This window comes from Lactuca saligna, chromosome 8, assembly GCF_052625555.1.
Source record: "Lactuca saligna cultivar CGN05327 chromosome 8, ASM5262555v1, whole genome shotgun sequence".
In the NCBI taxonomy this organism is placed as follows: Eukaryota; Viridiplantae; Streptophyta; class Magnoliopsida; order Asterales; family Asteraceae; genus Lactuca; species Lactuca saligna.
In genome coordinates, this window is record NC_136424.1 from 41,945,227 (window position 1) to 41,973,219 (window position 27,993).

Below are 27,993 nucleotides of genomic sequence, written 5' to 3' on the forward strand. Positions count from 1 at the left end.
TTACTAAATTATTGTTTTTGTAGTTATCATATTTTTTTAGAATTGTTTTTTATGCTCTAATAGTAAAATAATTATATTATGAATTTAAAGATTCGTTCTATTGTTTTTTCCATTTCATTACTCATTAGTTGCTTTATCATATTTTTTGTTGATTCCATTAGTTGTTTTAGGAATAACATTCCTTGTAAAATTATGAATTTTTTGATCATTTTTTAGAAATCCCAACTTATGTACTTTATGATTTAAAACATCATTAAACTTAACTTGCAAAGGATGTTTACTTCATAAACAATAATAAGATATATGTTAGCGACAGTTCCAATAAATCTATTAACAACACTAAACATATAACTTTAAATATTTTATTAGACAAAACATCACTTTATTACATCAAATCACTTGCTTCTTTGAATGTGAGACACACATCAAAATTATATATTAAGTCATCCATATTCCATAACACTTAAATCGACCATGAACTTATATTTTCTAAAATATTATTATTATTATTATTATTATTATTATTATTATTATTATTATTATACATTTACATCTATATAATTATTCGTTATTATTTATTGACCTTATTTCAAAATAATTAAACGGAAATAGGACATTACGCATCCCCTTATTTTTCTTTTCTTTTATGTTTGTGTGTAGTCTGATGACGAGGAGGAATTTGTGGCTTTCCCTCCCTAAAAATCTTGATCATAGGATACTAGTCACCCGTATTATTTTTTTTCTTTTCTTGGCAGATTTGGTGATTGTTGGTGGCTTGGTTGTGGTTAATGGAGTTATAAGGTTTTATTGTTTGTGATAAGTGTAGTTGCATGAATAGGGAAGAAATATGGTGGTTTTGGGTTGCCTTTGATGTTTCTTAGGTGTTGTTAGAGATGTAAATGGACGATGGTGGTGGTTAGGTTGTAAAGAGGTGATAAGGGTGATGAATTCGTATGGTTAAAGGTGGAGGTTGGAATGGAGGTTATGAGTGGTATACGATGGTGTTTTTGGGTGGTGACCAGCCCTCAAGGGAAGGTTGTAATGATGGGATAAGAGAAGATGGTGGGTGTTGGTGTTGGTGTTGGATGGAGAAGGGTTATGCTCCAAGTTGTAGGGTGGTAAAGGCTATGGGTTCGAATCCTCTTTATTTCTAGGAAATCTTCAAAGAGTCCAAAGAGTGAAAGTCTAGAGGTGGCTTTTACCTTTTTGAAATCCATGTAACATCTCTATAGAAATTGACATTCTCTTTTAATTTGTGTAATACATAGATTTTGACTGATTTTGACTTCTTGAACATTGAATGTTTTGTCTCTTCCTTTTGTTCCATTTGTACGTCTATTTGTATAGGTTTAGAAGAAAGATAAAAGTGCAAGTTACATGGATTTGAAATTGCTGGCAAATGGACTAAAACTTGGCTAATTTTTTAGCTTATAAAACTTGCAATTTAAGCCTTGGTTTAAAATAAACATCGACTGAATTTTGTTGAAATTGCTAAAAAATAATTTTAACTCTGGAGTGTGTCTTCAACCAAACTTGTAAATTTCCAACATGAAAAACACCAATGATAAAACTTAGGGATGTGAACTATATCCGTCAATTCCTTGTTAAACATATTTGAACTTCATAAATAGAAAACCAACTCCCACCAAAACTCGTAGAACAGGCGGTGAGGAACCCACCAAAGCAGATCACACTTGTTTTAACAAGTGCAATAAAATTTGTCAATCCATTATAAAAGTAATTCGGACTTCATGAAAAGAATACCAACTCCTACCAAAACATATGGAATATGTAGTGGGGAACCTGTGGGGCACAGGTTACATTTGTGATGACAAGTGGTAATGGAAGTTGTCAATTCATAACAAGAAGCTTGTAAAAAGCAATAATTTGATTTCGTGAGTTGAAAACTAACTCCCACCAATACCCATCGAATAGGTGGTGGGGACTTAAGAAACTTAGGCAAACATGTAAAAACAAGTTAACGAGTCGTTAATATCTTAAGAACTTTGGACATCTTAAAGGAAAGAGCAACTCTCATCAACCTATCAAATATACGACGAGGAACCCACCAAAGTATGGCAATCACAATTGAATGGGAAGAAGAAACATCAACCAAGAGATTTGAAATCAATCACCAAATCTAACGTAAATTCGCCTTTTTAAGCTAAAAATCCTATAAAAAGTTTTAAAATTGGAGGTAAAATAAGTTTTTCAATTCATTTCGTGATCGTAAAATGAGCACTAAACAGGTAATTAGTAAATGATTGGTAATAACTACTTAATTAGTGTTGATCTGTGTGTGATAACTAAATATCCAAACATCACTATAAGTGAAGTATACTATCTATATTAATTGAGGTGATTTCATTACCTAATAACAGGTGTACCCTATTATATTTTTGTCATTTGAGCATTTTAAATTTTATGATGATACATGTTGCATTCATGAATGGATTTTCATAATGAGTTTTAAAATGAAAACAAACCTTTTGTTTTTGTTTGATTTTAATCACGATTATGCGCATCCACTATCGTAGAGGTTAAGACTTGTGTGGACACTTATTATGTGGACACTTATGACTTAGATAACAAAATTTTGATGTTCTTGATGTTATGATGGAATTAAGTTTGTCTTACTTGTACATGGGACTTGCAATCCCTCATATAGTTCATGTACATTGGGCATATGTTCTTAATGTTGGAATATATATGTTTAGTGTGTTATGGCCTTATGGGCTACCTAACACTAGTTATCCCGCATTATTTGATGTGTGATATGCTTTGGAGTTTGGGGTTTTGGGAATTAGAAACATACGTATTTCATCCTTTTGAAGTTCTTAGAGTTTTTTGAATTAAAAATATATTTTAGGATTTGCAATATATTTAGATAATGCAAGTATTCTTATACCTAACACTAGTTATCCCGCATTATTTGATGTTGCTGATGCTCACTATGCTTTTTTAACCTGACATATCTATTTTGACATGTCTTCATATTAGGATATTTTAAAAGAAGATAGACAATGAGAGAGGTTGTGAACATTTAGAAGACCATTTATGCAATGTTAGGACTACTTTTTTAATTTGTGTACTGATATGATTGTTTCACCCTTATATTTATAAAACTTTTAAACTACTAAATTACTTTGGACTGAATGTGTGTGACCTTATTTTGCACCTGAATTTTTAAAATGCTATAAATCTTGTTTTAAAAATGACTATTCTAAATAGAAGTTGTTCGTACACAAAAATTTTACTATGATGTTTTGTTTAGTATGTCATGGATAAATAAAGTAATTATAAGTAAATCAAAGATTTGTTCAATTCTTCAAATATGATCAAAGAGATAAGAATTTGAACTCATGCATAATACATAAAATGTGACAAACAAACCATTTGAGTATCATACATGATTATGAGAAGAAATCCAACCACATGCTATAGGTTTAAAACTTCTTTTTCAAATATTTGTATTGTAATATCTTTATTTATTTTAACTTTAATGTCTAGTAATGTTTTTTCTTATCATGATGTAACATATGTTTATATAATGATAAATTATATGAAAACAAATCATAAAATATTTAGGATGGATAAAAGCTAAATTATATATATATATATATATATATATATATATATATATATATATATATATATATATATATAAGAGCGTTCCTTTAGGTAGCATTTAGTATAAATACTGAACATGACTGAATAGGATCAGACTGGACTGAATTGGATAGAACTAAATAAAACAAATTATTGGAATTGATGTTTGGCAAAATTAGAACAAGCATGGACAAAATATTAAATTAACAAATTAACCTTGATAAAAAAAATTAATCTAAAATACCTTTCATATCTAATGATTCTACATATTAGCTAATAATAATAATCTTGTGTAAAATATCCAAAAACAATACAAAATCAAAATTAGAAGTGTCTTATAAAAAATTAAACATAAGAATAATAAATCATGAGATAAAATATAGTTCTGGAAAACTCAATTACTTTGTGACCTTTCATGGGGAAAGTAAAAATTGAATAGATCGATCTTTATTGTTTATATATTATCTCACCGGATAAACTCACATACTCTAACCTTTATCTTTTTAATTAATTTCTTTTTCATTCGAAAGGTTGAAAGTTTGAAACTCTATCCACGTAGAATTTCCCATGAATCCTCGTCTATCTACCTTTAACCACTCCATCCTCTCAACCTGATACTCATCTAAATCCTCCATTGAAGTGCCTATCATTCGCTCTAGAAAAGAAACTCTACTCAAAGGGGGAACATAATCGGGTGAAGAAAACAAGAAAACACTATGATTCGAGATCAACATTTCTCCTCCTAGTGTTGCTCGTAATAGGTGATAAATATTGCAGGAGACAAACAAATCTCGTTCTCAATTTTACGCCTAGAAAAAGAGTTGTAAATCCTTTTTAATTCATATTCGTGATAAGTAGTTGGAGACTAATTCAGGAGCATGATTTTGAAAGGATTATGTGGGTGGTGTAAAGGGTAAACAACGGTCACCGGAGATGGTGGTGGTTAGTTTTATTAAGGAAGGGGATGAGTAAGCTTAAGGGGAAGGGACAAGGTCATCAGGGAAGATGAATGGGGCTTTGTGTATTTTAGTCATTTTGGTTTTTGTTCCGGTGTGTTCCATCCAAAAGGATGGGACTAAAAATTCAACAGTTAGTCCTATTGGACTTGGTCAAATCCCCACTCTGTTCTTGTTCCAGATGTACCAAACGCCTTTTTAAAAAAATTGTTATGTTCAGTTCTACTCACCAAACATGGCCTTAATGAATAGTAAACTTGTATGTTTTTTTTTTGTTAATTTGGCCTTTCTTTTTTAGTCATTTTGATACTTTTGTCATTGGAATCAAAATTTTTATATTTTTAGGAATCTTTTAATATTTAAAGTTTGGTCACAACACTTTAAAAAATTAACAACTTTGGTCTATTTTTTAAAAACTTGTTAATTTAATCTCCTTTAATTCTTCAGTCATTTTGACACTTTTGACCCTTACAGTCAAAACTTTTATATTTTTTCATAAAAAAAAAAAACACAAAAAACGGTTCGGAGTGAAGCTTGAGTTTTTCGCTAGTTCAATTAAAAAAAGATTATATGTTAAAGAAAGGTTGTCAAAAGGTTTTGATAAATAATTTTTTTTAATGAAAAATCGAATTTACTCCTGTTCCACTCCTAATATCACATACGTCTCGCATGAAATTTAAACATTCGACCTAATACAAGAAAACATCCACACTGATAAAGTTTTCATTCAAAAGTCAACAAATCCAAAAAGCTTACCATATGGTCACTATAATAAAAAAAAATTATAATGGTTACTTGTGGATCCCGTTATATTTGACATATTTATAATCTAAAAAAAATATATTAAAAAAGTTGAAAAATCTTATGTTACAATAACTACAAAAGCTTATTGAAAATGTTTATCAGATGACCATCTCATATGATCCTCAAGGAGGCTCGTGGTGGCCATGATGACAACAAGCACGACTGTGCACGTCATCCCAATGGCTACGTGTCGTCTTCTTTTTCTTTCTTCTTTCTTTTTTAAATGGCCTAAATGGAAAATGCCCCACAAGTATTAGTTTCGTTTTTTTTTTTCCAAAATGTTTTAAGAAATTTATTATTAAAGTGATTGTTCAAATGATGTATTTGTGAAAGTTAGATAGAAGATATAAGTTATAGGTTTTATTTATATAGAAATGTTAGTAAAAATAGTTATAAACTTTCGAAAGATATAAAATATAATAAATTACAAAATTAAAAGTTAAAACTCCTAACAAAGACTTCTTGAAGTAGTTTTGGTCTTTTGAATTTGAATTTTTTTTAATAAACTAAAAGCTTTAAAATAATACAACCAAAATAAGTTTTTTTTTTTTTTTTTTTTTTTTTTTTTTTTTTAAAACTCGAATTATTTTAAAAACTTAAAATGTTGATCGTCAAACACATCTTAATTAAGGTTACTAATTGAAAATTTTAGAAGCTTAAAGGCATCATCAATTGTTAAGCTTTAAAATAATTAATATTTTTGACATATGAGATTTCTATTAATATTTGTTAGATAAAAACTTATTCTAAAAAAAATTCTAATAGATAAACCATTACAAAAGATTTGTTTTACAAAACAAATTTATCCTTTTTATCTTCAATATTTATACAAATCTTTCATCTAATATGTTCCTATTTTTAAACAAATATAATATTATTTATTTTCAATGTTTATACAAAATACATCATCCATTGTTAACCTAAGAAATAAATAATTATTATTTTATGTCAGTATTAAACATACGCTAAATTTTATTTTGAATACAAAATTCATCCTTTTTTATAATGTTTACAAAATTCTACCATCTAGCTTGTTATTTTTAAATATATGATATATTTCTTAAATTAATATTATTTTGTTGATGATAAAATTATTTATCAAATAAATTTATTTATTTTTATCATATATTTAGAAAAATATATTAACGAATAAAAAAAATTAAAAACAGTTAATCATCTCTAATAAATTAAGGTTTTTTTTTTCCATTTTTTGGATTCTCATTCAATTGGTCAAATGCCATTTTGTGGTTATTACAATTTTTTTCACATGTCATTTTATGAATTTTTTTTTCTATTTTATTAAATTTCACATAATATTTAAATAATATTTAAATGTAATAATTATAATAAATGTAGTAATAAATTGATATTAATTTCACTAATAAATTACCTTTTAATTTCCTTATTTAAATTATTTCTTTAAATTTAAAAGATAAAAAACATTTACATTATAATAATTTTTTATTATTTTCTTATAAATTTAAAGTTTTCAAATATTTTGACATTTATATTTAACATTTTTTTATAAACTTAATCCATTTAATACATGAGTTTCACAATTAGTATATAAATACAAATTGAGATTTAAAATCAAATTTACTTAGGTCCCGTTTGATAGTTGCTGATTGAAAAAAATGTCGACTGAGAAATATCTGTCATTGAATAAGAAATCATGTTGTTTTATTGTACATCTGACTGAATATGCTGACTAATGAAAAATGACCATTGTACCCTTCACAAACTATTCAAAAAGGAAACCCATTCTCTTAAAGCATAAATAAATATAGAATTTTATGAAGATAGAAGCTAAAAACCTTATTTTAATATCTTTTACGGACACTTTTAAAAAATTAAATGATATCCTTAATTACCTAAAGACGTTATGATCATCAATATTCAAGTAGAAAAAACAAGTAGTGAACATAATGGCTTTTCTTATTAGGTATATAAATCCCCACCCTGAAAAACAAACACCAAGAATTAATTCATTTGTAGACATTATATTCAAAACTCATTGCTGCTCTAAATACATTGTTTGTCATCGAAAGTGAGTAATAAATGGAGAGGTTTATGTTAAAACAAATCTATAACTAATAGCAAAACTTTGTGATTCTATATAGGTCCATGCCTTAGATAAGTGGTTAAGTTTTTTTCCTAAAACTAAAACAAAAGCCAAACAAAACAATCATTTTTTGGGTTCAAACAAACAAATAAAAAGTACAAATCAAATATAAGCTGTTGAAAGCAAATGTTTAGAATCGGTGATGCTAAAGGAACTATGAAGTCTACTGTGTAAAGGAAAAACAATATGATTCTTAATTTTAAGCTAAATTAATTCAAATTCAACTATAAATCGTTTTGATATCGGCTGAATGATTGAATTTGATCTTCACCAAATCTTTTGATTAACACTTTTCATGTACAAATGAATGAAGGCAAGTTCAGAAACTTAAAATTTATCAGGAATTTCACCACAATTGTAATCTAAGATCCTGCATATTGTAATATATATATATATATATATATATATATATATATATATATATATATATATATATATATATATATATATATATACCAGACTAAAGAGAATTTTATCTAGGGCCGGTCCAAACGTATGTGAAACCTGGGATGAAAAGAAAAAAATGGCCCCTCAAAAAAAAAATATTAAAAAATATCATGTATTCTTCGGTATAAACGTCTTCAATTAGAAATAACAAGCAAACCAAATTGTTTATCTTTTGAGCTAATTTGAGTTTAAACCAACTTTATGCACTAAAATTCATTCGGTTAATATTTTTTTTAATAATATACACTACATTGCCCATAAATTTTGAGCCCCTGGAGACGTGGCGGTCGCCCGGGTTGCAGACCGTCTGGACCGGGCCTGATTTTATCAGTAGATGGGGGAAATCGATGATGAGGGTTTGCAGGAGAATTTGGTGGAAGAAAGGAGAGGTGATAGAGGTTGCACAACATCGAACAGGTGGAGGCATGAAGTAATCAGATGCGTGAAGATGATAGAATCGATGAAGATGGAATCAATTTTAGAGATGAGAAATCAGAAGCTTACCATCGATTTGGAGGATAGCGATGGCGACGAGGATGGAGGACGGAAGCGGCGACGAGGGTGGATTATGGCGACGTGGTCAAAGGCCGAATATTGCTTATCATCGCTGAGATGATGAGGATTTGGATGGAATATCGTTTGTTCAAAGGCCAGAGGAGATCGATGCAAAGGGTAAAAATGTGAAGTTCTCAGTCAGTTAATTTTTTTTCACCGACTCGGTAAGAAGAAAAATAATTGGGTCGGACCTTTATATATGCAAATCAAACAAATTGGGCTGGCCGAAACAGAGAAAAAAACTCTGACTTGACTCAATCATATTGAAATCAAACGACCCATACAACATACATAACATTAAAAAAAAAAAAATTAAAAATAGTTTTTGGAATAATTTACACTAAAATGTCAAAATCCTCATCCCTCCGATGTTAAAAAAGAAAATATTTTCAAAGGAAAAAGGTTTCCAAACATTTAATTTCTCTTCCAAATATTTAGAAAGATTTTATCCACAAAATCTTTCAATTAACCACAATGTCTAATTTACACAGGTCAAATTAATCCTTCACCTTCTCTTTTTCTCATTCGTATTCATATATTGATATATTCGCATTCATATTCTTAGATCATACGTTCATCTTCATATTCATCATCTTCTTCATCTTCATCTTCATCTGCGGGTGTTCATTCATGGCTCAACTCCCATCCAACCAACAAGTCAACCAATTAAAAGAAATCTTCACCCGCTTTGACCTAGATTCCGACGGCAGCCTCACCCATCTCGAACTCGCCGCCCTCTTCCGCTCCGTCGGCCTCAAACCAGGCGACGAAATCGACACCCTGATATCCAAATTAGACGCCAATGGGAACGGATCCATTGAATTTGAAGAACTAGTGAACGCCATTTTTCCCGATTCCAATGAAGAGATTTTCATCGACCAAGAACAACTCATGAAAGCCTTCCGATTGTTCGATAAAGATGGCGATGGGTCCATTACTCCTATCAAACTCGCAACCCAGATGGCGAAATTGGGCCACCCATTAACTTACCGGGAACTTAATGACCTGATGAATGATATTGACACCGACGGCGATGGCAGCATCAGTTTTCATGAATTTACGGCGGTGTTTGGGATGCCGGCGTCGGAATTCTTTGGAATAAGAACGCTTTAACGATGGTGATTGCCATTTGTGGTCATCCATATGCAGTTTCCAGTTTCCAAAGCATGTGGTTGTTCTTGAGGATTGACGATGAACATGGATGAATTTACATGACTCTTTTTATATTCTTAAAATTATCTTTTTGTACATAGTTATTTTTGCTTATTTTTGTATATAAGTTATATGTGTATCAACGAAGGAGAAGAAGAAATGCAAGGAGAATTCGCATTAAATAAACTCTTTTTCTGTATGTTTTCTTTTTCTTAACCAACTACATCATTTTATTTTGGATTAATATAAGGAACTGGTTAAAATGTTCGAGGAAAAAAAACACCATGAAGTAAAATAATTGGTATAGTATTAAAAAAAGATAAAAAGGTTGTAACACAACCATATAAATATTTTTGTCGCCGTCCTTAACCCTAATCCGGATTAACCATAAACGGATCAACCCATATAACTCATTTAATTACATGGGTTCGTGGGTTATACGAAAAAAAAAAGTCTAAATACCACATATTTATTTACTAGTTCTGAGATACGTATATTATACGGATTTGTTAAAACAAAAAATTAAATATAAAAGGTTTAAAAAAAATTATTTAAATTTGAAATTTTAGATTTGGTATTTAAAATTTAAAAATTGAATTTTGAAAGAAAAATTAATTACAGTATATGAATATGAATAGTTATATTGTAATTTATTGACTATTTTCACTTAAAACAATTATTAGTTGAGATGTAAATATCATGTATTAATTCAATGAAAAAACATTTATTCAAAAATATTAAAAAATACCATGTGTCAAAAGAATCACATATCACAATATTTTGATTTATTATGAATGAATAGTTCTTACTCTCTCTCCTATTAATAAATATATATTTTTAATTTTTTTTAGTCTGATACATTAAACGGTTTCAATGTCAACCCACGAATTATTTGCAAACCCAGTGGTAATTTTATAGTTAAACGGGCTACTTATGATGAACTCCCACAAGTTAACCCATTGGTATTTTCATAATCAAATGGGTTGCACTGATTAAAGTATAAAGCCCATCTATAAGAAAGAAGAACAGAAGAAACAATGAAACATACATAAAACATGAACTTAGAAGATCATAAAACCTTAATTTTGTCTTCGATCTATACACAATTGCTCTAATTTACAACAAAACTTTATCCGCTAAACCTTTAGCAATCGATCGACAATCATCATGTCGTCATACATCAACAATTAAAGAATAAAAATTGGTCGAAAAGACAACAACCACTACTACCAAAATCATTTCTGTACATTACGGTTGCATGTCACTAGACGATCGATCCATGTCCCATCTTTACATTAGATCCAGTCTCAGTCCAATGCATGTTAAACACAGTACAACAACCTGTTACATTTCACTGAACAAACGGGGCCCACACAACGCCACCTATGCGAGATCATGATTTCGACGCTTGTCGCTCCAAATTCAAATGATACAAATCATTGTCCCTTGCAATCGATCGAGCCGTGAACCCAACCGTTGTGGTCCGGATCGACCGCTGGCGGACCATGTTAACATACTCCGGATCATCGGTATGCCCTTCGTATCTTATCCATTGGATCATTCCATGGTAAGCCGGGAAGAATCTCATTTGAACCGCTTTGTAACAATAGTAAGGAATCAAGGCGGCAATCACCACATAAAATGTCACAAACCAATACGAAGGGGCGGGCGCGAGTGTTTCTAGAAACACGTTGTACGCGGTTGTTGAAATGGAAGTCGGCATCGCACCGTAAGCCAGGAGGAAGAGATACCAGAGGATAATTCCTCCCCAGATAAACACATGTTGGATTAGAGTGAAGTAGCTAACCGCAAGCGCCATCTGGCAGTTGACTACCCATACGACACACGTGTAGATTGTGGCCCCCACAACTTCCATCCCAGCTGTCTTCCCGTTCTTTCGGTATGACTCGGGGTCTAACGCGCGTGTACATAGGAAAAAGACGATTATGCCACTGGCTAACCCGTTAAGCATCCATCCGAATATTCTACGCCATCTGAAGAGCGTGTTCTGGACACCTTCTTGGTATAGCAACGGGAACTATCATATAAAAAAAAACAAATTAGAATCCGGTTGGAATGTGAAATGACTATAATGCCCTTAGACGGTTACAAGGGCAATTTGGTCATACCTTTAGGCAAAATCTTGCGGATACGTCTTGGTCGAAGACGCCTAATGCAATGGCGGGAAGTGATGTGAAGAAGACGTTGTAGAGAGACAAATACCAATCGTTATATGCGGGTTGACCCGAGAATGATGCGTAAGCTTCGTATAAGAACACTGTGGTTCCAAATACGATATTTTTATAGAAAAAATAGCATATCTGCAAAATTATATAGAAAAAGGTGTCATTCGATTATTCAATCGTGAAGAAAAAAGGGGCCTACAATTCGATTATAAAAAAAAAAAAAAAAAAATCCTTACCATTGAAGAAATTCTTCGATAACACCAATGTCCATGAACCAATAGCAATCTTTCAAGAAACCGAAATTGAGCAATTGCGATATCACTCGACATAACCGCCTGTTTAACGAAACAAACACAAAATTATTTACAAAAATCGAAAGTATAATTTACATGAAATAAATATAATCCCAATTCCCAAGTACCTGCATTCCCTCGACACCACTGATTCCGATTCCGATGTCGGCTTCCTGAAGCATTCCGACATCATTAGCCCCATCACCGATTGCCAAAGTCGTCTTTCCGGTTCCCTCTTTCACAAGTCTAGTAACCAAAGCTTTCTGTTTTGGTGAAGATCTACAACAAATAACAGAAGCACACCCAACAGCGAGATCCAAAAACGTGTTTTTAATGTCATCATGTAACGCGTATGCGAGAGATTTCCCATCGATAATTAGAGCGTATGGATCGGATGATGAAGAAGAAAGTTGAGCTTTTCCTGCTAATATCTGTTTCTTCACATTTTCTTTCGACATCTGAAAGGGCAAAACCGTCATTTTCACTGTAAAAAGTAGTGAAGATAGCAAGGGATGTAGAAAGACGGACGTCCAACTTACCTTTGAAATTACGTCTTTGTCCCCGGCTTTTTCGGCTGATATGATTTCGGGGGATTCTAATGTGATTATAATTTGTTTCATTCCTTGTCTAAGCAAACTACAAGCGAATCTGAAAAATGTTTGATATTTAAACGTTAGATTTAAATTTAAAAAAAAAAAGTAAATTATTTAAAGTGGTAAATTAAGCTTTAAAAAAACACAAAAACTTACCCGATATTAATTGCAGTTTCCATTTTGTCACCAGTAAGAACCCAAATCTTGATTCCTGCTTGAGCAAGTTTATCAATGCATTCGGGCACCTTTTAAACAAAAGAACAAAATTAGAAACCAAAATTTAAGATTAAAAAAAAGGAAGTATAAAATTCTTGAATTAAAAAAAAAAAAAAAAACTCACCCCTTTTTGGAGTTTGTCCTCAACAGCAGTAGCACCAAGAAGAATCAAATCTTTTTCGATTTCTTCGGTTGTTGCATCAATCAAATCTTCTCGATCTTCACTTACCGAGTTTTTAGCTTCTATAAATTTTTCATTAAATTCTTTATATTCTTCTTCATTAAGTTCACGATATGCAAGAATCAAAGTTCTTAATCCCGCATCTGCATACTCATTCACATGTTCTTTTGTATTTTCCTCAAATTGTCTCCCGTTTTTTGCAAGTCTATCAAACATAACACTGTAAAAAAACAATAATCACAAGGTTAATAACTACAACCAAAAAATTAAAAAAAATAAAGATTGAGTGAATAGTTTTCTTGTTACCTATCAGCACCTTTACAAAGTAAAAGAAGCTTCCCGAATTCATCACGAACAATAACAGACATTCTTTTTCTTGCACTATTGAACTCAAGAACATTTAAAAGCTCATAAGTCCTGAAAATAAACAATGTAAAGATTATTGATTTACAGTTTTTTAGAACTTTTTCAAGATTTGATACCAAAATTTACCCAAAAGGGTAAAAGGAAGAAAATAAAAAATATTACCTTTCGACTTTTTTCTTGGACATAGGATCTAACTCCATAAAAGAAACAGTTGTTTGTGTCCTTTTATAAAATTCAAATCCAAGTTCTCTAGCAGCTATAACAAAAGCAGCTTCATCAGGGGATTCAGCTTCATAAGTAACTCTCCCTGTTTCTTCATCAACATCAGGAATCGCTGTGTGACAAATCGCAAGTAATCTAAAGAACTTCTGAATAACATCAGAACGTGGTTCAAGAAGCCAATAGCCATTAACGATCCTTTCATCTTCAAAATTATACCCTTTTACAGATAACCCAGAATCATCGTCTTCATCACCATTATCGTCATCAAGAACTCTTCCATTAACAACCAATGGTGATCCTGTCTTTTTCGCCATAGCTCTTTCAACTTCTGTAACACCACGTCCGTATGCTGTTCCTGCTATCGAACACTTGATGAACTCCATTGAATTGCAGGTTAAAGTCCCGGTTTTGTCTGATAAAATCGTGTCGATTTGGCCGAGTTCTTCCGTGATATTTGAAGTTCGCGCGTGTGCGGGTTTATCAGCTTCTTCGTAGTACATATGAATGTCGTTGTTGATGAAAATCGTCTGTAGAACTTTCACGATTTCTATTGAAACGTATAGAGAAATCGGGATTAAATATGTGTATAACAATAAAGCTGTGAGAAAATGGAAAATCGCTGCAGCTGGAGCGCGTTTCGGGTCGAAAAAGATCTCTGAATCGTCGGGTCTCAAATACCATCGTTTCAATCTGTCACCATCTAAATCGTTTTTTGTAACAATCCCGAAGTAAATCGAACCCAGAAAAGCGATTAGAAACAAGATGAAGAACAAAAAATAGATGATGTTATCCATTCGTTTTTCAATCCCACTTCTTTTCGATGGTGGGTCTGTAGAGTTTTGAATCACTTTCGTATCGTGACCAGTGAAGATAACGACGCCATAGATGTAATCTGTGTTTCTGAGCTTTGAATCGCGTAGAAGAAGTTGTTGTGGTGAAAGTGCGTACTGTTGTTCTTGAAACTCCATTGTTCCAACGAAAGTGTAGAGACTTGCGTTTGGATCTTCGCATTTGACTGTTGCTTTGAAGCTGTTGATGTTTGAATCATCGTTGATCATGGAAGTTGCGTCTAACGATTGTTTTAGCTTCAAATTTGTTTCTCCATCTAAGTTCATCGTTTCAACGTAACAAACAGCATCTTCATAGCTCGATGAAATTAACAGAAGATCAGCAGGAAAGAATTCGTCTTTTTCGACTTTCACTACATCCCCTACTCTCAGTGTTTTCCATTCTCGAGATTCGAAAACTCCACCACCACTATGAACTTTCACCTTTCGATTATTCACCTCATGGTCCTGAAAAAAAGGTTCGATACACAAAAACGAATCAAAACCCACAAAAAACCAAAGATTCAAACTCCAAAATGAGCTGGATCTGACATGAATCGAAGAAAATTGGGAATATCAACATATGAACATATGAACACACCTGCTGTTGTCGTTGCCAATCTTCAATAGCTTCTTTCACCATGGTAGCACCAATGACAACGATTAAAGGAAGAATAGCGCTAACAGCTGAATAAGGAGCTAGAGCTGTAAAAGACAAGATACCAGTAACAAGAAAGTAGAAATTTGCGACTCTTCTGAACTGTTCAAACAGTGATTTTGGTATAAAAGTCATTGGCGTATATTTGGTTGATCTCACATAATTATCTACATAAATTTGAGTTGCAGCTTCTGAAACACCAGTTTCATTGCAATAAACCACTCTCGAAAACCCAGGACCCCCAATTTGTGAATGATCATCGTCGAATCTGTTTCTTCCACACTTGAAGGAGTAGATCTTGCTAAAATGTAACCTCCTTTTCCTTCCTGTCCCCATTTTTTTTCTACTTATGTTCTATGATACGAAGAAGAAGAAGAAGAAGAAAAAAAAACTCCAGAGTTCTTTCAAGAAACCTTGTTTTTACAGATACCCAAATGAGGAATCCCTCAAAAAACAACAAGAATTGGTGTTTTACTCACCTCCCAAGTGGAATTAATTAATGGGTTCAAGCAGAAAAGCTCAAAACCCCAGTAATTAAATTAAATAACCTAATCAAGAACTTATCAAAGTGTACTACAAATTCGTGAAAGTTACTTGACAATCTACAAATTGTTTGTGTCACGAAAACAAAGAGAAAGAACAAATGAATAAAGGGTTTTCTTTTTTCAACAATGGGAGCTAAATCCAAAGTCTATATATATATTCGGCATGATTGAAGAACAAGAAAAGGAAAATGTAAGGAAGAAGGTGGCTATATAATTTGATTTATTCTTAGAGCTCGAAAGGTTTGACCGAAGAATCAAACCATGGATCTCTTTCTGTGTCGCTTTCATGTTTTGACTTTAATAAGGCGAAGATGTTGATTAAAGAAATTTTCAATTTTTTTCCAACTAACACACAATAATCAAACCAATAACAATTAAAAAAATATCATTTCGATTCAATTTGATTATAATTCACAAAAAGGGGAGAGGAAGGTTCTAAAGAACCGAAATTTAAAGAAATACAGACTGTTCAAACTTCAAAGAGGGGTTCTTTTTCTGTTTTTCGAATTAATTTCAACTATTCACACACTCATATAATATTAATTTAATAATTGAAAAGAATATCCCGATAGAAATCTATACCTATTGCGTGAGAAGTGTCTCCTGTTTTCCCCCTTTTTGTATTTTGTAAAAGAAGCTTCAAAGAAGAACATACAGATGGATCTTTAAATTATGTACAGATGTTATTTTTCAGACTGATATTAATGAATTGTAGTACTTGTAAGTTGTAATCTATTCATTAAATGTTGTATTAATAACAAAAAAATGACTTTTAGTTCTATATAAATAGGTAGTTATTGTAAATGGGTATGGAAATTATTTTAGATATGTGTAAACATTTCTCCATGAGAAAACAAACCTAATGTTCTTCCATGTTTTGCCATTTCAAGAATTTCTTTATTTTGGTATTTCCTAAAATATACTTTCTTGTTTCTGTTTTAAGATATTGATTTCAATGAGAAAGCAAAACATTTATGTAGGTAAACCTTGTCCTGTTGTCCAGATTAAAATATTGTAAAACTTGATTATTAGTTAGTAATATAAATTAAATTAGAAAACTACATGAAACAATCCATCTTCATTAGAAGAAAATTACAAATATATGAGAGCACATTTCCGTTTATATTAAGATTGTCTTTTAGTATACCAAAAATCATGAAGTGTCACACTAAAGATAATTTTTTCTAGATACGGTTCTAGTGTTAGGTTTACAACAGTAATGAAGCCACAACCTTATATAAAATAAAGATGGTTAGTGTTCAACACAAACTATATTGACATGAAAAAAATTTTAAAAACTCTCTACATATGGATTATCTGTACATTTTTTCTAATAAATGACAATTATTTTGTCACCTGTCATCTTCTAATGTATTATACTATTTGATTTTTTCTTATTATTTTCATTTTATTTTTTTATATGTTATTTTATGATTTTTTTTTATTTTATTAAATTTCACATAATATTTAAATTTAAATGTAATAATAAATGCATATTAATTTCATTAATTAACTTTCTTTTTAATTTCAAAATTACTAAATTAAAGTTTTATTAGTTTTACTTGTTTATTTATCTAAATTATTTGTTTAAATCTAAAAGAAAAAACATTTTAATTTTAATAATTCAATATTTTTCTTATTTTTTTTCTTATAAATTCAAACTTCAAATGTTTAGAATTTCAAATATAAATTTTCTTTTAAATAAACTGATGTAATAAATGAGTCTGACATCTGATCAACTCTAATAAATGAAAATGTTTTTGTCATATGCTACACTCTTATGCAAATTGTTAAATGTTACTTTTTGTTTATTTTGAATTAATATTTTTTTTGCATGTGATTTTATGAGTTTTCTTATTTTATAAAATTTCATATAATATTTTAATCTAATAATTACAATAAATGTAGTAATAAATGGATATCAGTTTTATTAATATATTTATCTTCTAATTTCAAAAATTTCAAATTAAAGCTCATTAATTTCTTTTATTTATTTATTTAAACTATTTGTTTAAATTTAAAAGATAAAAAAACATTTCAATTTTAAAAAATTATAATTTTTCTTATTTTCTTATAAATTTAAATTTCTCAAATATTTAAACATTTATGTTTAAATTTTTTTTAATTAACTCATGTAATACATGAGTCTCACAACTAGTAACTCATATATCTATTCTTTAAGGTTTTATGTCATTTTTAGTCACTGAAATTTAGTGTTTTATGTTGGTCATTATACTTTGTTTAAGTTATCATTTGTCATTGAACTTGTTTATTTGTTGTGTTTGATAAGTTGTATTTTTTTTTTATCAATAATTACTATCTTTATCCCCTACTTTTTGTTACATGAGACAAAGGACATACAATTGTTCGTGTCTGAACACGTGTCTTGTAACACCTAGAATCAGGAAGACCAAGAAAAGAAAGGTTAGGCTCTAAATCAAGAGTCAGCTCGTCGAGTCCAGGGAGGAACTCGATGAGTCGGAGCGGGATCCGGGTCATTGAGTAAGTAACCGACTCGGCGAGTCAGCGAGTGGACTCGGCGAGTCTGGTCTGGGCGAGAAAAACCCTAATCCCAGAGGTTGTGCCCTATATAAAGCACATTATAACCCACCCTCAGCCTCTTTGCTCCCCTTTTAAGTTCCAGAAACCTTAGAATTGAGTGAGCCTTCATTATTTGAGAGAATAGAGCATTGGAGGAGAGAATCTTGGAGAGGGGCTTGAAGATCAAGGGCTTTGCTGCAAAGGAGTGGTGTAGATCCGAGATTTACTTCAGTTGGAGCTTTCATTTGAGGTAATAGTTTGTTGTTTGGGCTTATGTGCATCTAGATCTATCTTATGTTTGAGTTTTGGGCATTTTAAGTGTGGATGAGATCTATTTCGAGTTTGGAGTAGATCTGAGGTTGCTACCTCAGATCTAGGTTGGTAATAACCTAGAAAGTCATAAAGTTTAGGCCAATAAGTTGTTGGTGAAACCCCTTTGTTACAAACCTTTGCCCTAGAGTGTTCTAAGTCTATAACTCCTTGGTTACACGTAAAGTTTGCCACTTTACGTGGGGGTTAGGCTCTAAAGGAATGGATCTATGGATTTAAGCCCCTGCATGGCTCGAAAAGCCACTATATGGATTAAGAACTAAAGAGACTCGGCGAGTCACATAGGTGTACTCGGCGAGTTGTATGATCATGAGCATGAACTCGGCGGGTTCGAAGAACAACTCGGCGAGCCTGTTGAAGATTGCCTTGGACTCGGCAAGTCTGTTCTTGGACTCAGCGAGTCAAGTCGCGAAACCCCAAACCCTTCGAGTTAAGAATCGGATCAGTGAGTTGAGTAAGGACCCAGTGAGTGGACAGGTCAGGACTCGGAAATCAGTAGACTCGGTGAGTCATGGTCTGACTCAGCGAGTCGAGTCGCGAATGAAAGAGATTTAAGAGCTTATGAACTCGACAAGTCAGTAGGCTGACTCGGCGAGTAGCGTCAACCTGGAAGGTTGACTGTGACCAGGACTTTGACTTTGACCATAGTTGACTTAGTAGACTTTTGAAGGGCTGTCAGACTAAGTGATATATTGTTATTGGTAGCCCGAAAGCTATAAGAGCAACGCCTCAGAGGGTTGTCGGTTAGCAGCCAGAGGGTTATCAACAGAGCTCAGCAGTTCAGGTGAGTTTCCTTCCAGTAGGAACGGGTCTAAGGCCACAATACTGGACCGTTTAACTAGCAGTAGTTTCCGGACTTCGGTCCGATGCAGTAGTTAGGATGTATGATGCCTTCGTGGCTCATACATGGTTTATGTGTTATGTGTTCCGGGCTATGGCCCGATGAAGTATGCAGTTTATGTGTTCATGTTAGTTGATATGTTATGATATGCGATGTTCAGTTAGATCCGGATTTCGGTCCGATGCAGTCAGTTTCGGACTTCGGTCTAATGCAGGGGACAAGGTCCCAATTAGTCCGGACTTCGGTCCGATGTAGGGGGCAAGGCCCCAGTTAGTCTGAACTTCGGTCCGATGCAGGGGACAAGTTTTCCAGTTAGTTTCCGGATATCGGTCCGATGTAGGGGCAAGGCCCCAGTTAGTCCGGACCTCGGTCCGATGCAGTGGTCAAGGCCCGGTATGTGCTTATATGTTTGTATGGTATGTGCTAGTTTAGGGGAGCTCATTAAGCTTCGTGCTTACGGTTTCAGTTTTTGGTTTCAGGTACTCAGTTTTCAAAAGAGGATCTCGGAGAGGTTGCAGTGCACACACCATAGCCAGTTAGCCTGGGATGTTTTACTCTTATAATAAGTTATGCTTGAAATTAATACTACGAAATTATGTTATGACTTATGATACGGTTTTTATAAATGTGGTTTTAGTAATGTTTTAAAAGAAATTTTTAGTCGTGAAAATTGGGTCGTTACAAGTTGGTATCATAGCCTTGGTTTGAGGGATTCAGACACACTTGAGAGTGTGTCTGGACTCAAACTATGGAAACGGTAAAAGGTTTTCAAAAGAAAAACATTTTCGAAAGGAATTTTTGGTAAAAGGAGTTTGAGAAAAGAAAAAAGTTTTAGAAAAAGCAAAAAGAATATCTAGAAAGAAAATAATTTGAAAAAAGAAAAGGGGTGTGGTGCATGCAATCAGCCGAGCTCAAGTAAGTACTCCCAAATTACCCATACAAGTTTATGATTTTCAGTTTCAGTTTTAGTTCTAATTTCAGTTTCAGTTTTAGTAGAACAGCTTGCTAGTATAGGACTAAGGATCTAGGAGGATGCCTTATGTGCCTGCTTATGTGTTTCAGCCTTATGAGAATTGCATGCTAGTATTGAGTAGACAGCAGTAGGATAGCCTGTTTAGGTTATGCCTGATAGTATGAGTTCAACATTGTATGCTAGTACAGTTTCTTGATTATGAGAATAGTTTGCATGAGTATGTTTCCTTTATCCAAATGCTGCTTGCTCTGTGCTTAGTGGGAATCTGAATGATGGGAGTTAGCCATTAGGTGAATACGTCACATCACATGTGATCAGGGTTGAATAATCTCAGAGTGCTGAATTTGGCCTTATTGTGCAGCTCTCGTCTGAGTCTAACCGTTGTGGGGAAGAGTCTTTTACTCGAAGGATTATCTGAGCCTCGTCACATGTGATGGTATTCAGGTGGTGGCTAATTGGCATTACGAGGAGGCCTTCAGCAGCTGAGGACTGTTTGGGTGGAATCAGAGGTTCCCTAGGGCAAGCCTAGGATGTGAGTAGAAAATATTAGCAGTAGAGAAAAGGGACTTGGGGGAGTTGAGGTAACTCTTGAGGAAAGTACGGATAGATATGGAAGGTAGTATGGGCCCGTACTACTGAAAGAAGAGGATTTGTACTCGATTCAAGAGGGGCCGAGGCAAAACCAGAGAACTAGTAAAGTGTGTGAAAGATTCCTCTGCAGCGGTATGTATATTGATCAGATTTGTGATGTGTTTCCAGCATGGTGACGTTGCGTGAGATATTAGTTGGCAGTTCAGGTGCCGGGGAAGGATCTGGCTCAGGCTCTAGAGCTGGACAGTTTGATGATCAAATGAGAGATGTTATTTCTGCAGAGATTATGAGCAACATCATTGATTAGACTCCCGTGATATTTGGTTTAGTTAGGGAGGCCATTATGGAGCTTTTGGATAGTCGTCTTGAGGCTTTTAGGGCCGGGATAGTTTCAGGGCAGCTTGGGGCGCGTCTAGGGCCTGATTCTTATGGAGTTTAGGGATCCATCAGGGAGGGAGATCCCATTTTTAGCTCTTTCCATTAAGGGACGAGAGTGAGCGGGGCACCCTGTCACTAGGAGAGACCTCCGCATGATTGGATAGTCAAGGAGGTTGCGTGAGCCATTCGTGAGGAGCTGCCCAATATCGTTGGATGGGTCACTGGTAGGTTGATCGTGAAGCTCCAGGATCATACATCAGTTGTTCAGACGATGGATCGGGTCGACTAGGTAACGCATGAACGAGAGTCGGGCAGGGAGTCGGAAAGGAAGAGGAAAACAGATGAGACTCAGGTAGCCACAGGTTTGGGAAAGAGGCCTAAGGGGTTAGATTCGAGTTCGAGGGACTATCAGAGACGCAGTTGATGCAGGAAGTGTGGTAGGACGCACGAGGGTGCGTGCAGGCGTAGAAGTGGTGGTGATGTTGGATGTTTGAAGTGCGGCCGGATTGGCCATTTTTGCAGAGATTGTATTGTTACCATTGCTTAGGGGCTTGATCCGATATGTTTCCGTTATAGTTAGAGGGGCCACAAGAAGGACCACTATCCGAATTTTATATAGCAGGGCAGGTGCCAGCTCCTGCCCCTGGGACTTCGAAAACCACCAGCAGGCATCAGGGTTGGGCAAGGGCTCCCACAGCTTGAAGCCGAGTTTTCTGGTTGATTTCAGCAAGGATTCGAGCAACACTGAATAATGGGGGTACGTATCTTTTACCTTCCTGTCAATTATTATTCATGATATTATTGTTATGTTGTTGCATTGTTATCAATAAGCATAAGTGTTGGGGTATTATATTACCTGCTTGTGATTGAGTTTTATGCCATTTGCATACCTTGGAATTAGAATGGTAATTTGGAGGTCGTCCCCTCTAGATCAGGTTACTTCAGATACGGTGACTATAGCATGTATGTGTAAGAATCAGTAATGCCTCACTACTTTCGAAAGGTATCATTCGGGATTGATCAGTTAAATCCTTAGTAGTGACAATTTAGAGCTTCTAGTGAGGTAGCCGGCGGACAGTAGGGAAGTGGGTTGGGAATGTACACCCTACACGCAGGTTCTCAGGATGCAGTCCCTAAAGCAAATATAGTTAAGGATTAAAGGGTGCTCAGTTAGATAGCAAGAATGGTTCAGATCTGGTAAAAGTTAGTTGGAGCGCCGACAGAGGTAAACGTTGGCAGACAGCAGATTGCCCTTTTAATGGAAGGAAGGTTGGGGAATCCTTTCGACTAGTAAGTAGTAAGGAGTTAGTCAGATCCAATTGGGGGAGAAACATCCTAGTATACAAGGGTAAGAGCATGCAGTTCCAGAATAAGAACACGACCTCTGAGAAGAAAAGATAGTAGTGCAACGATTGATGGATGGAGGAGTTCAGAGTTGGGAGTTGAGGAACTTCCCAACAATGAGTTCATGTGATCGAGATGGTTAGTAGCTGGTTGGGAATTCAAGGTTGGAGGACCACCTATAGGACTCTAGTGAATCGGAATGAGGATCTTGAGAACGTTTAGCAAGAGATGCTTTCGTGTTAGTAGTCAGTGGCAGAGACGGCATGCAGGGTTGTGTGGATTCAGGATTTTGGGGTTTTGGAAACTTCCCAACGATATTTTCATGTATCTGGATTAGTAGACAGTTGGTTGGGGAACCAAGCCGAAGAGTTACTCGATGGACCGCTAAGTGTATCAAGGATATAAGATGTCGAGGTTGATGCAACATTCGGTGACTGAGTGCTGGTTTTGAGAAATCAGGATGAGGAATCACTAGCAGGATTAGGGATAGTCAGGATGTCCTCGGGATAGTAGTAGAGTGTTGTAAGTCTGCGGGGGTAGCCGTAGCATTCACTAGTAGTCAGATAGTAGTAGAATGTTTTAAGCCTACGGGGGTAGCCGTAGCATTCACTAGCGGTCAGATAGTAGTAGAGTGTTGTAAGTCTGCGGGGGTAGCCGTAGCATTCACTAGCAGTCAGATAGTAGTAGAGTGTTGTAAGTCTGCGGCGGGTAGCCGTAGCATTCACTAACAGTCAGATAGTAGTAGAGTGTTGTAAGTCTGCGGGGGTAGCTGTAGCATTCACTAGCAGTTAGATAGTAGTAGAGTGTTGTAAGTCTGCAGGGGTAGCTGTAGCATTCACTAGCAACAAGATAGTATTAGAGAGTTGTAAGTCTGCGGGTGTAACTGTAGCATTTACCAGGTTGGTAGGCAACATGAGCGCATTGTTTGGATGCGGGGAAAGCAGTAATACCCACCAGTTCGGGTGAAGCAGTGAGAATATGGGAATCCACGGGTTAGATTTCAGATTTCCCAAATGATTCAGTTCTGGTTAAGTTGGAGATTTGTCAGTGGATCGTCACCACAGTTATGAGATCAGGGAAGCAGTGGACCGCTTGGGTTCGTGTATGTTAAGGGCTAACATTAGTTTAGGAGCCACCATTTTTAGTCCTGGATTTGATGATGTCAGGATTCGACATATGGACCCGGTCAGTTGGATCGAGAGGTTGTTAGAGTCACAGTGTCAGGACAACTAGTGGAAACTAGTTCCAGAGAAAAATTTCGTTCCGAAGTTATGGGAGCGACTAAGTAAGGAGTCCTTGGGCTCCACAGTTGAGTTGGAACTCAGTGTTGCAGATAACCGATGAATGATTGGAGACCAAGAAGGTCTTGAGATGTTGTGGGAAGCAGCCATTTAGCCAGTTCAGTGTTTCATCCAGTTCAGTGTTTCAGCCAGTTCAGTGTTTCAGGCAGTTTAGTGCTTCAGTCAGTTCAGTGTTTCAGCCAGTTTAGTGTTTCAGCCAGTTCAGTGCTTCATTCAGTTCAGTGTTTCAGCCAGTTCAGTGTTTCAGCCAGTTCAGTGCTTCAGCCAGTTCTGTGTTTCAGTCAGTTCAGTGTTTCAGCCAGTTCAGTGCTTCAGTCAGTTCAGTGTTTCAGGTAGTTCGGTGTTTCAGGTAGTTCAATATTGTGGGCACTTTAGTGTTTCGGATAGTTTCAGTGTGATGGACAGTATTAGTATTTGTGTTGGAATGCAAGTGCTGACGGTATAGTTGGTCGATTTGGAATGGCAAGTCCCTCTTAGCAGGATCAGTTGAGTCTTCTGCCAAGTATAAGTGATCTGCAAGGATAATTAGGCAGGTAGCCTTTCTTTCTGGATGGAAGGCTCGAGTTATTGGAAGTTGAGTAGTCAGATGAGAGATAAGCAGGCTGGTTCCAGCGGCATCAATTTAGTATGAGTGGCAGAGTGGGTAGAACAGTTATAGATAGTCGAGGTATCTTCTAAAGTCGCTGAAAGCGACTAGGAGATTGTGATGGGGTGTAGTAACCGGTAGGAGTCCGATAACCCGGATATGGAGACATCAGTAGGGACCAGGGTGGTCTCGGTTCACCCGGAAGGCAGATAAGGGACAACAGAAATTTTCAGTCAGTGGCAGTAATGGAAAGCAAACTATGGTAGAATTCGACTAGTTGATTGATGGGTACTCAATACTAAGTTATAATAGCAAAAAGTGTCCAGTGCATAGCTAGTGGTAAGCAGTAAGTGGGTTGTGAAATAGTTGGCCGTGGTGGACTTCGAGGAAGAAGTCTAGTTTAAGTGGGGGAGAGTTGTAACACCCAGAATCAGGAAGACCAAGAAAAGAAAGGTTAAGCTCTAAATCAAGAGTCAACTCGTCGAGTCCAGGGAGGAACGCGACGAGTCAGAGTGGGATCCGGGTCATTGAGTAAGTGACCGAATCGGCGAGTCAGCGAGTGGACTCGGAGAGTCTGGTCTGGGCGAGAAAAACCCTAATCCCAGAGGTTGTGCCCTATATAAAGCACATTATAACCCACTCTCAGCCTCTTTTCTCCCCTTTTGAGTTACAGAAACCCTATAATTGAGTGAGCCTTCATTATTTTAGAGAATAGAGCCTTGGAGGAGGGAATATTGGAGAGGGGCTTGAAGATCAAGGGCTTTGCTGCAAAGGAGTGGTGCAGATCCGGGATTTACTTCAGTTGGAGCTTTCATTTGAGGTAATAGTTTGTTGTTTGGGCTTATGTGCATCTAGATCTATCTTATATTTGAGTTTTGGGAATTTTGAGTATGGATGAGATCTATTTCGAGTTTGGAGTAGATCTGAGGTTATTTGGGCTTATGAGCATGAACTCAGTGGGTTGGAAGAACAACTCGGCGAGCCTGTTGAAGATTACCTTGGACTCGGCAAGTCAAGTCGCAAAACTCCAAACCCTTTGAGTTAAGAATCGGATCAGTGAGTTGAGTGGGGACCCATTGAGTGGACACGTCATGACTCGGAAATCATTAGACTCGGCGAGCCATGGTCTGACTCAGCGAATCGAGTCGTGAATGAAAGGGATTTCAGAGCTTATGAAATCGGCGAGTCAGTAGGCTGACTCGGCGAGTAGGGTCAACCTGGAAGGTTGACTGTGACCAGGACTTTGACTTTGACCAGAGTTGACTTAGTTGACTTTTGAAGGGCTGTCAAACTAAGTGATATATTGTTATTGGTATCCCGAAAGCTATAGGAGCAACGCCTCAGAGGGTTGTCGGTTAGCAGCCAGAGGGTTATCAACAGAGCTCAACAGTTCAGGTGAGTTTCCTTCCTGTAGGAATGGGTCTAAGGCCACAATACCGACCCATTTAGCTACCAGTAGTTTCCGGACTTCGGTCCGATGCAGTAGTTAGGATGTTTGATGCCTTCGTGGCTCAGATAGGGTTTATGTGTTATGTGTTCCGGGCTACGAACCGATGAAGTATGCAGTTTATGTGTTCATCCTACTTGATATGTTATGCTATGCTATGTTCAATTAGATCCGGATTTCGGTCCAATGCAGTCAGTTCCACTTCGGTCCGATGCAGGGGACAAGGTCCCAGTTAGTCCGGACTTCGGTTCGATGTAGGGGGCAAGGCCCCAGTTAGTCCGGACTTCAGTCTGATGCAGGGGACAAGGTCCCAGTCAGTTTCCGGACTTCGGTCCGATGCAGGGGGAAAGGCCCAGTATGTGCTTATATGTTTGTATGGTATGCGGTAGTTTGGAGGAGCTCACTAAGCTTCGTACTTACGATTTTAGTTTTTGGTTTCAGGTACTCAGTTTTCAAAAGAGGAGCTCGGAGAGGTTGCAGTGCACACACCATAGCTAGTTAGCCAGGGATGTTTTACTCTGATAATAAGTTATGTTTGAAATTAATACTATGAAATTATGTTATGACTTATGATACGGTTTTTATGAATGTGGTTTTAGTAATGTTTTAAAAGAAATTTTTAGTCGTGAAAACTGGGTCGTTACTTGTCTTCGCAAGAATAAACCAACTAATTGATTGGCATTGATTTTTACTGATTGTCATTGAAAAACACAACAAGGGGAATTATTTCTGGGTAAATATGAATTGCATCCGTTTGTCAAGTGGAGTAATACGAATCCTAGGTATAAACATTTAGCTCCAACGTTATTTTTAGAAATGATTTTTGCTTCAGTCACAAGTATTACTAGGCTTATTACACATGTGTATTCCATTACATATCCCTAGAGACAGATCATATTATGCGACAACATTACCATAGCACCTACTTTCAACTTTAGTTCATGATTCAGTATTCTAGAAAAATTATTGGAGTTTCAGACATTAGGTGAGTACATTATTTAGGTTAAAGGTTTGTATTGTTATGTATTGTATAATTTGTCTGAGGTTTGTATTGTTATGTATTGCATAATTTTTCTGAGGCATCTAATCAACCATATACTTGTTTATCTAACTTACTTCTTCATTGGTAGGTGACAAAATATATGTTGGTGAAAATACATGCTGTTTTCTAACTTATATAAGAAAGAAGGATACATAAAATCAACAATTGAAACATCGTTAATCAACATGTGTTCGGGAATTTTGAGACTGGTTGCCTTCATTCTCCTCAACAAAGATACCATCACCAATCTTCAATATCCACCCTGTGAATTCTTAAACTTCAAGAAATTGATCAGGATTAAAACATACCCGTGACCACATATTGATAGTCAACATTAATACCTTATAGTGGAGCAAGAGTTTTGAAGAGTTATGAGTCGCATGAAAGATAATTTTTTTCCTACTCGTCTATTGTATAGCAATATGAATAGGAGTATATGTCTAAAAGCCCTTCCAAAAACAACAACCTATTCAGCGAATCATAAAACATTGTTGTCATTGTTTTTCATTCCAAAATTGGTAACAAGAGTCTGATCTAATTCCTCAACACAATAGTTATGCACCATCATATCCACATTCCAAAAATTAGTTTTGTCTACTTAAGAAATTGACACATCTCTCTGTTAATAACAATAGAACAAATTGAGCTTTCATTAATGTTATTCAGAATTATAAATCTTGAATGAACAGTGCACCCTACATGACAGCAATAGTAAAATTACTCCACTGTATACAATAGTATAATATGTCCATTGATGTGTGTGAAACGAACTAGTTTTAATCCTACTAACTTAGACACAAACTAAACACACGAAAGGCAGTGTACCTATCGATTAGTAATATAGTTCAAGCAACCAGGGTATCGAACATAGGGAACGGTAAACAATT

At 35.2% G+C, this 27,993-nt stretch overlaps 1 protein-coding gene, 1 long non-coding RNA gene and 1 pseudogene across 3 annotated transcripts; 1 reads left to right on the top strand and 2 right to left on the bottom strand.

Annotated features, from left to right (window-relative positions):
* Positions 1 to 7,158: 7,158 nt before the first annotated feature.
* On the bottom strand, positions 7,159 to 8,536 carry LOC145008267 (uncharacterized). The gene is made up of 2 exons (XR_013663334.1): positions 8,443 to 8,536; positions 7,159 to 7,328 (listed from the first exon to the last, which is right to left on the bottom strand). It is a non-coding gene; the product is annotated as an uncharacterized LOC145008267 (long non-coding RNA).
* On the top strand, positions 8,496 to 9,844 carry LOC145008266 (putative calcium-binding protein CML16 pseudogene; annotated as a pseudogene). Its single transcript, XR_013663333.1, has 2 exons — positions 8,496 to 8,610; positions 9,059 to 9,844. The product of XR_013663333.1 is annotated as a putative calcium-binding protein CML16 pseudogene (transcript).
* An 846-nt stretch (positions 9,845 to 10,690) lies between these two features.
* Positions 10,691 to 16,019, bottom strand: LOC145011417 (ATPase E1-E2 type family protein / haloacid dehalogenase-like hydrolase family protein). The gene is made up of 10 exons (XM_078970132.1): positions 15,131 to 16,019; positions 13,643 to 14,997; positions 13,421 to 13,531; positions 13,058 to 13,334; positions 12,874 to 12,962; positions 12,664 to 12,772; positions 12,253 to 12,582; positions 12,068 to 12,166; positions 11,775 to 11,966; positions 10,691 to 11,683 (listed from the first exon to the last, which is right to left on the bottom strand). The coding sequence occupies exons 1-10, from the start codon at positions 15,521 to 15,523 to the stop codon at positions 11,039 to 11,041; spliced, it is 3,600 nt and encodes a 1,199-aa protein (XP_078826258.1). The 5' UTR covers positions 15,524 to 16,019; the 3' UTR covers positions 10,691 to 11,038.
* Positions 16,020 to 27,993: the final 11,974 nt, after the last annotated feature.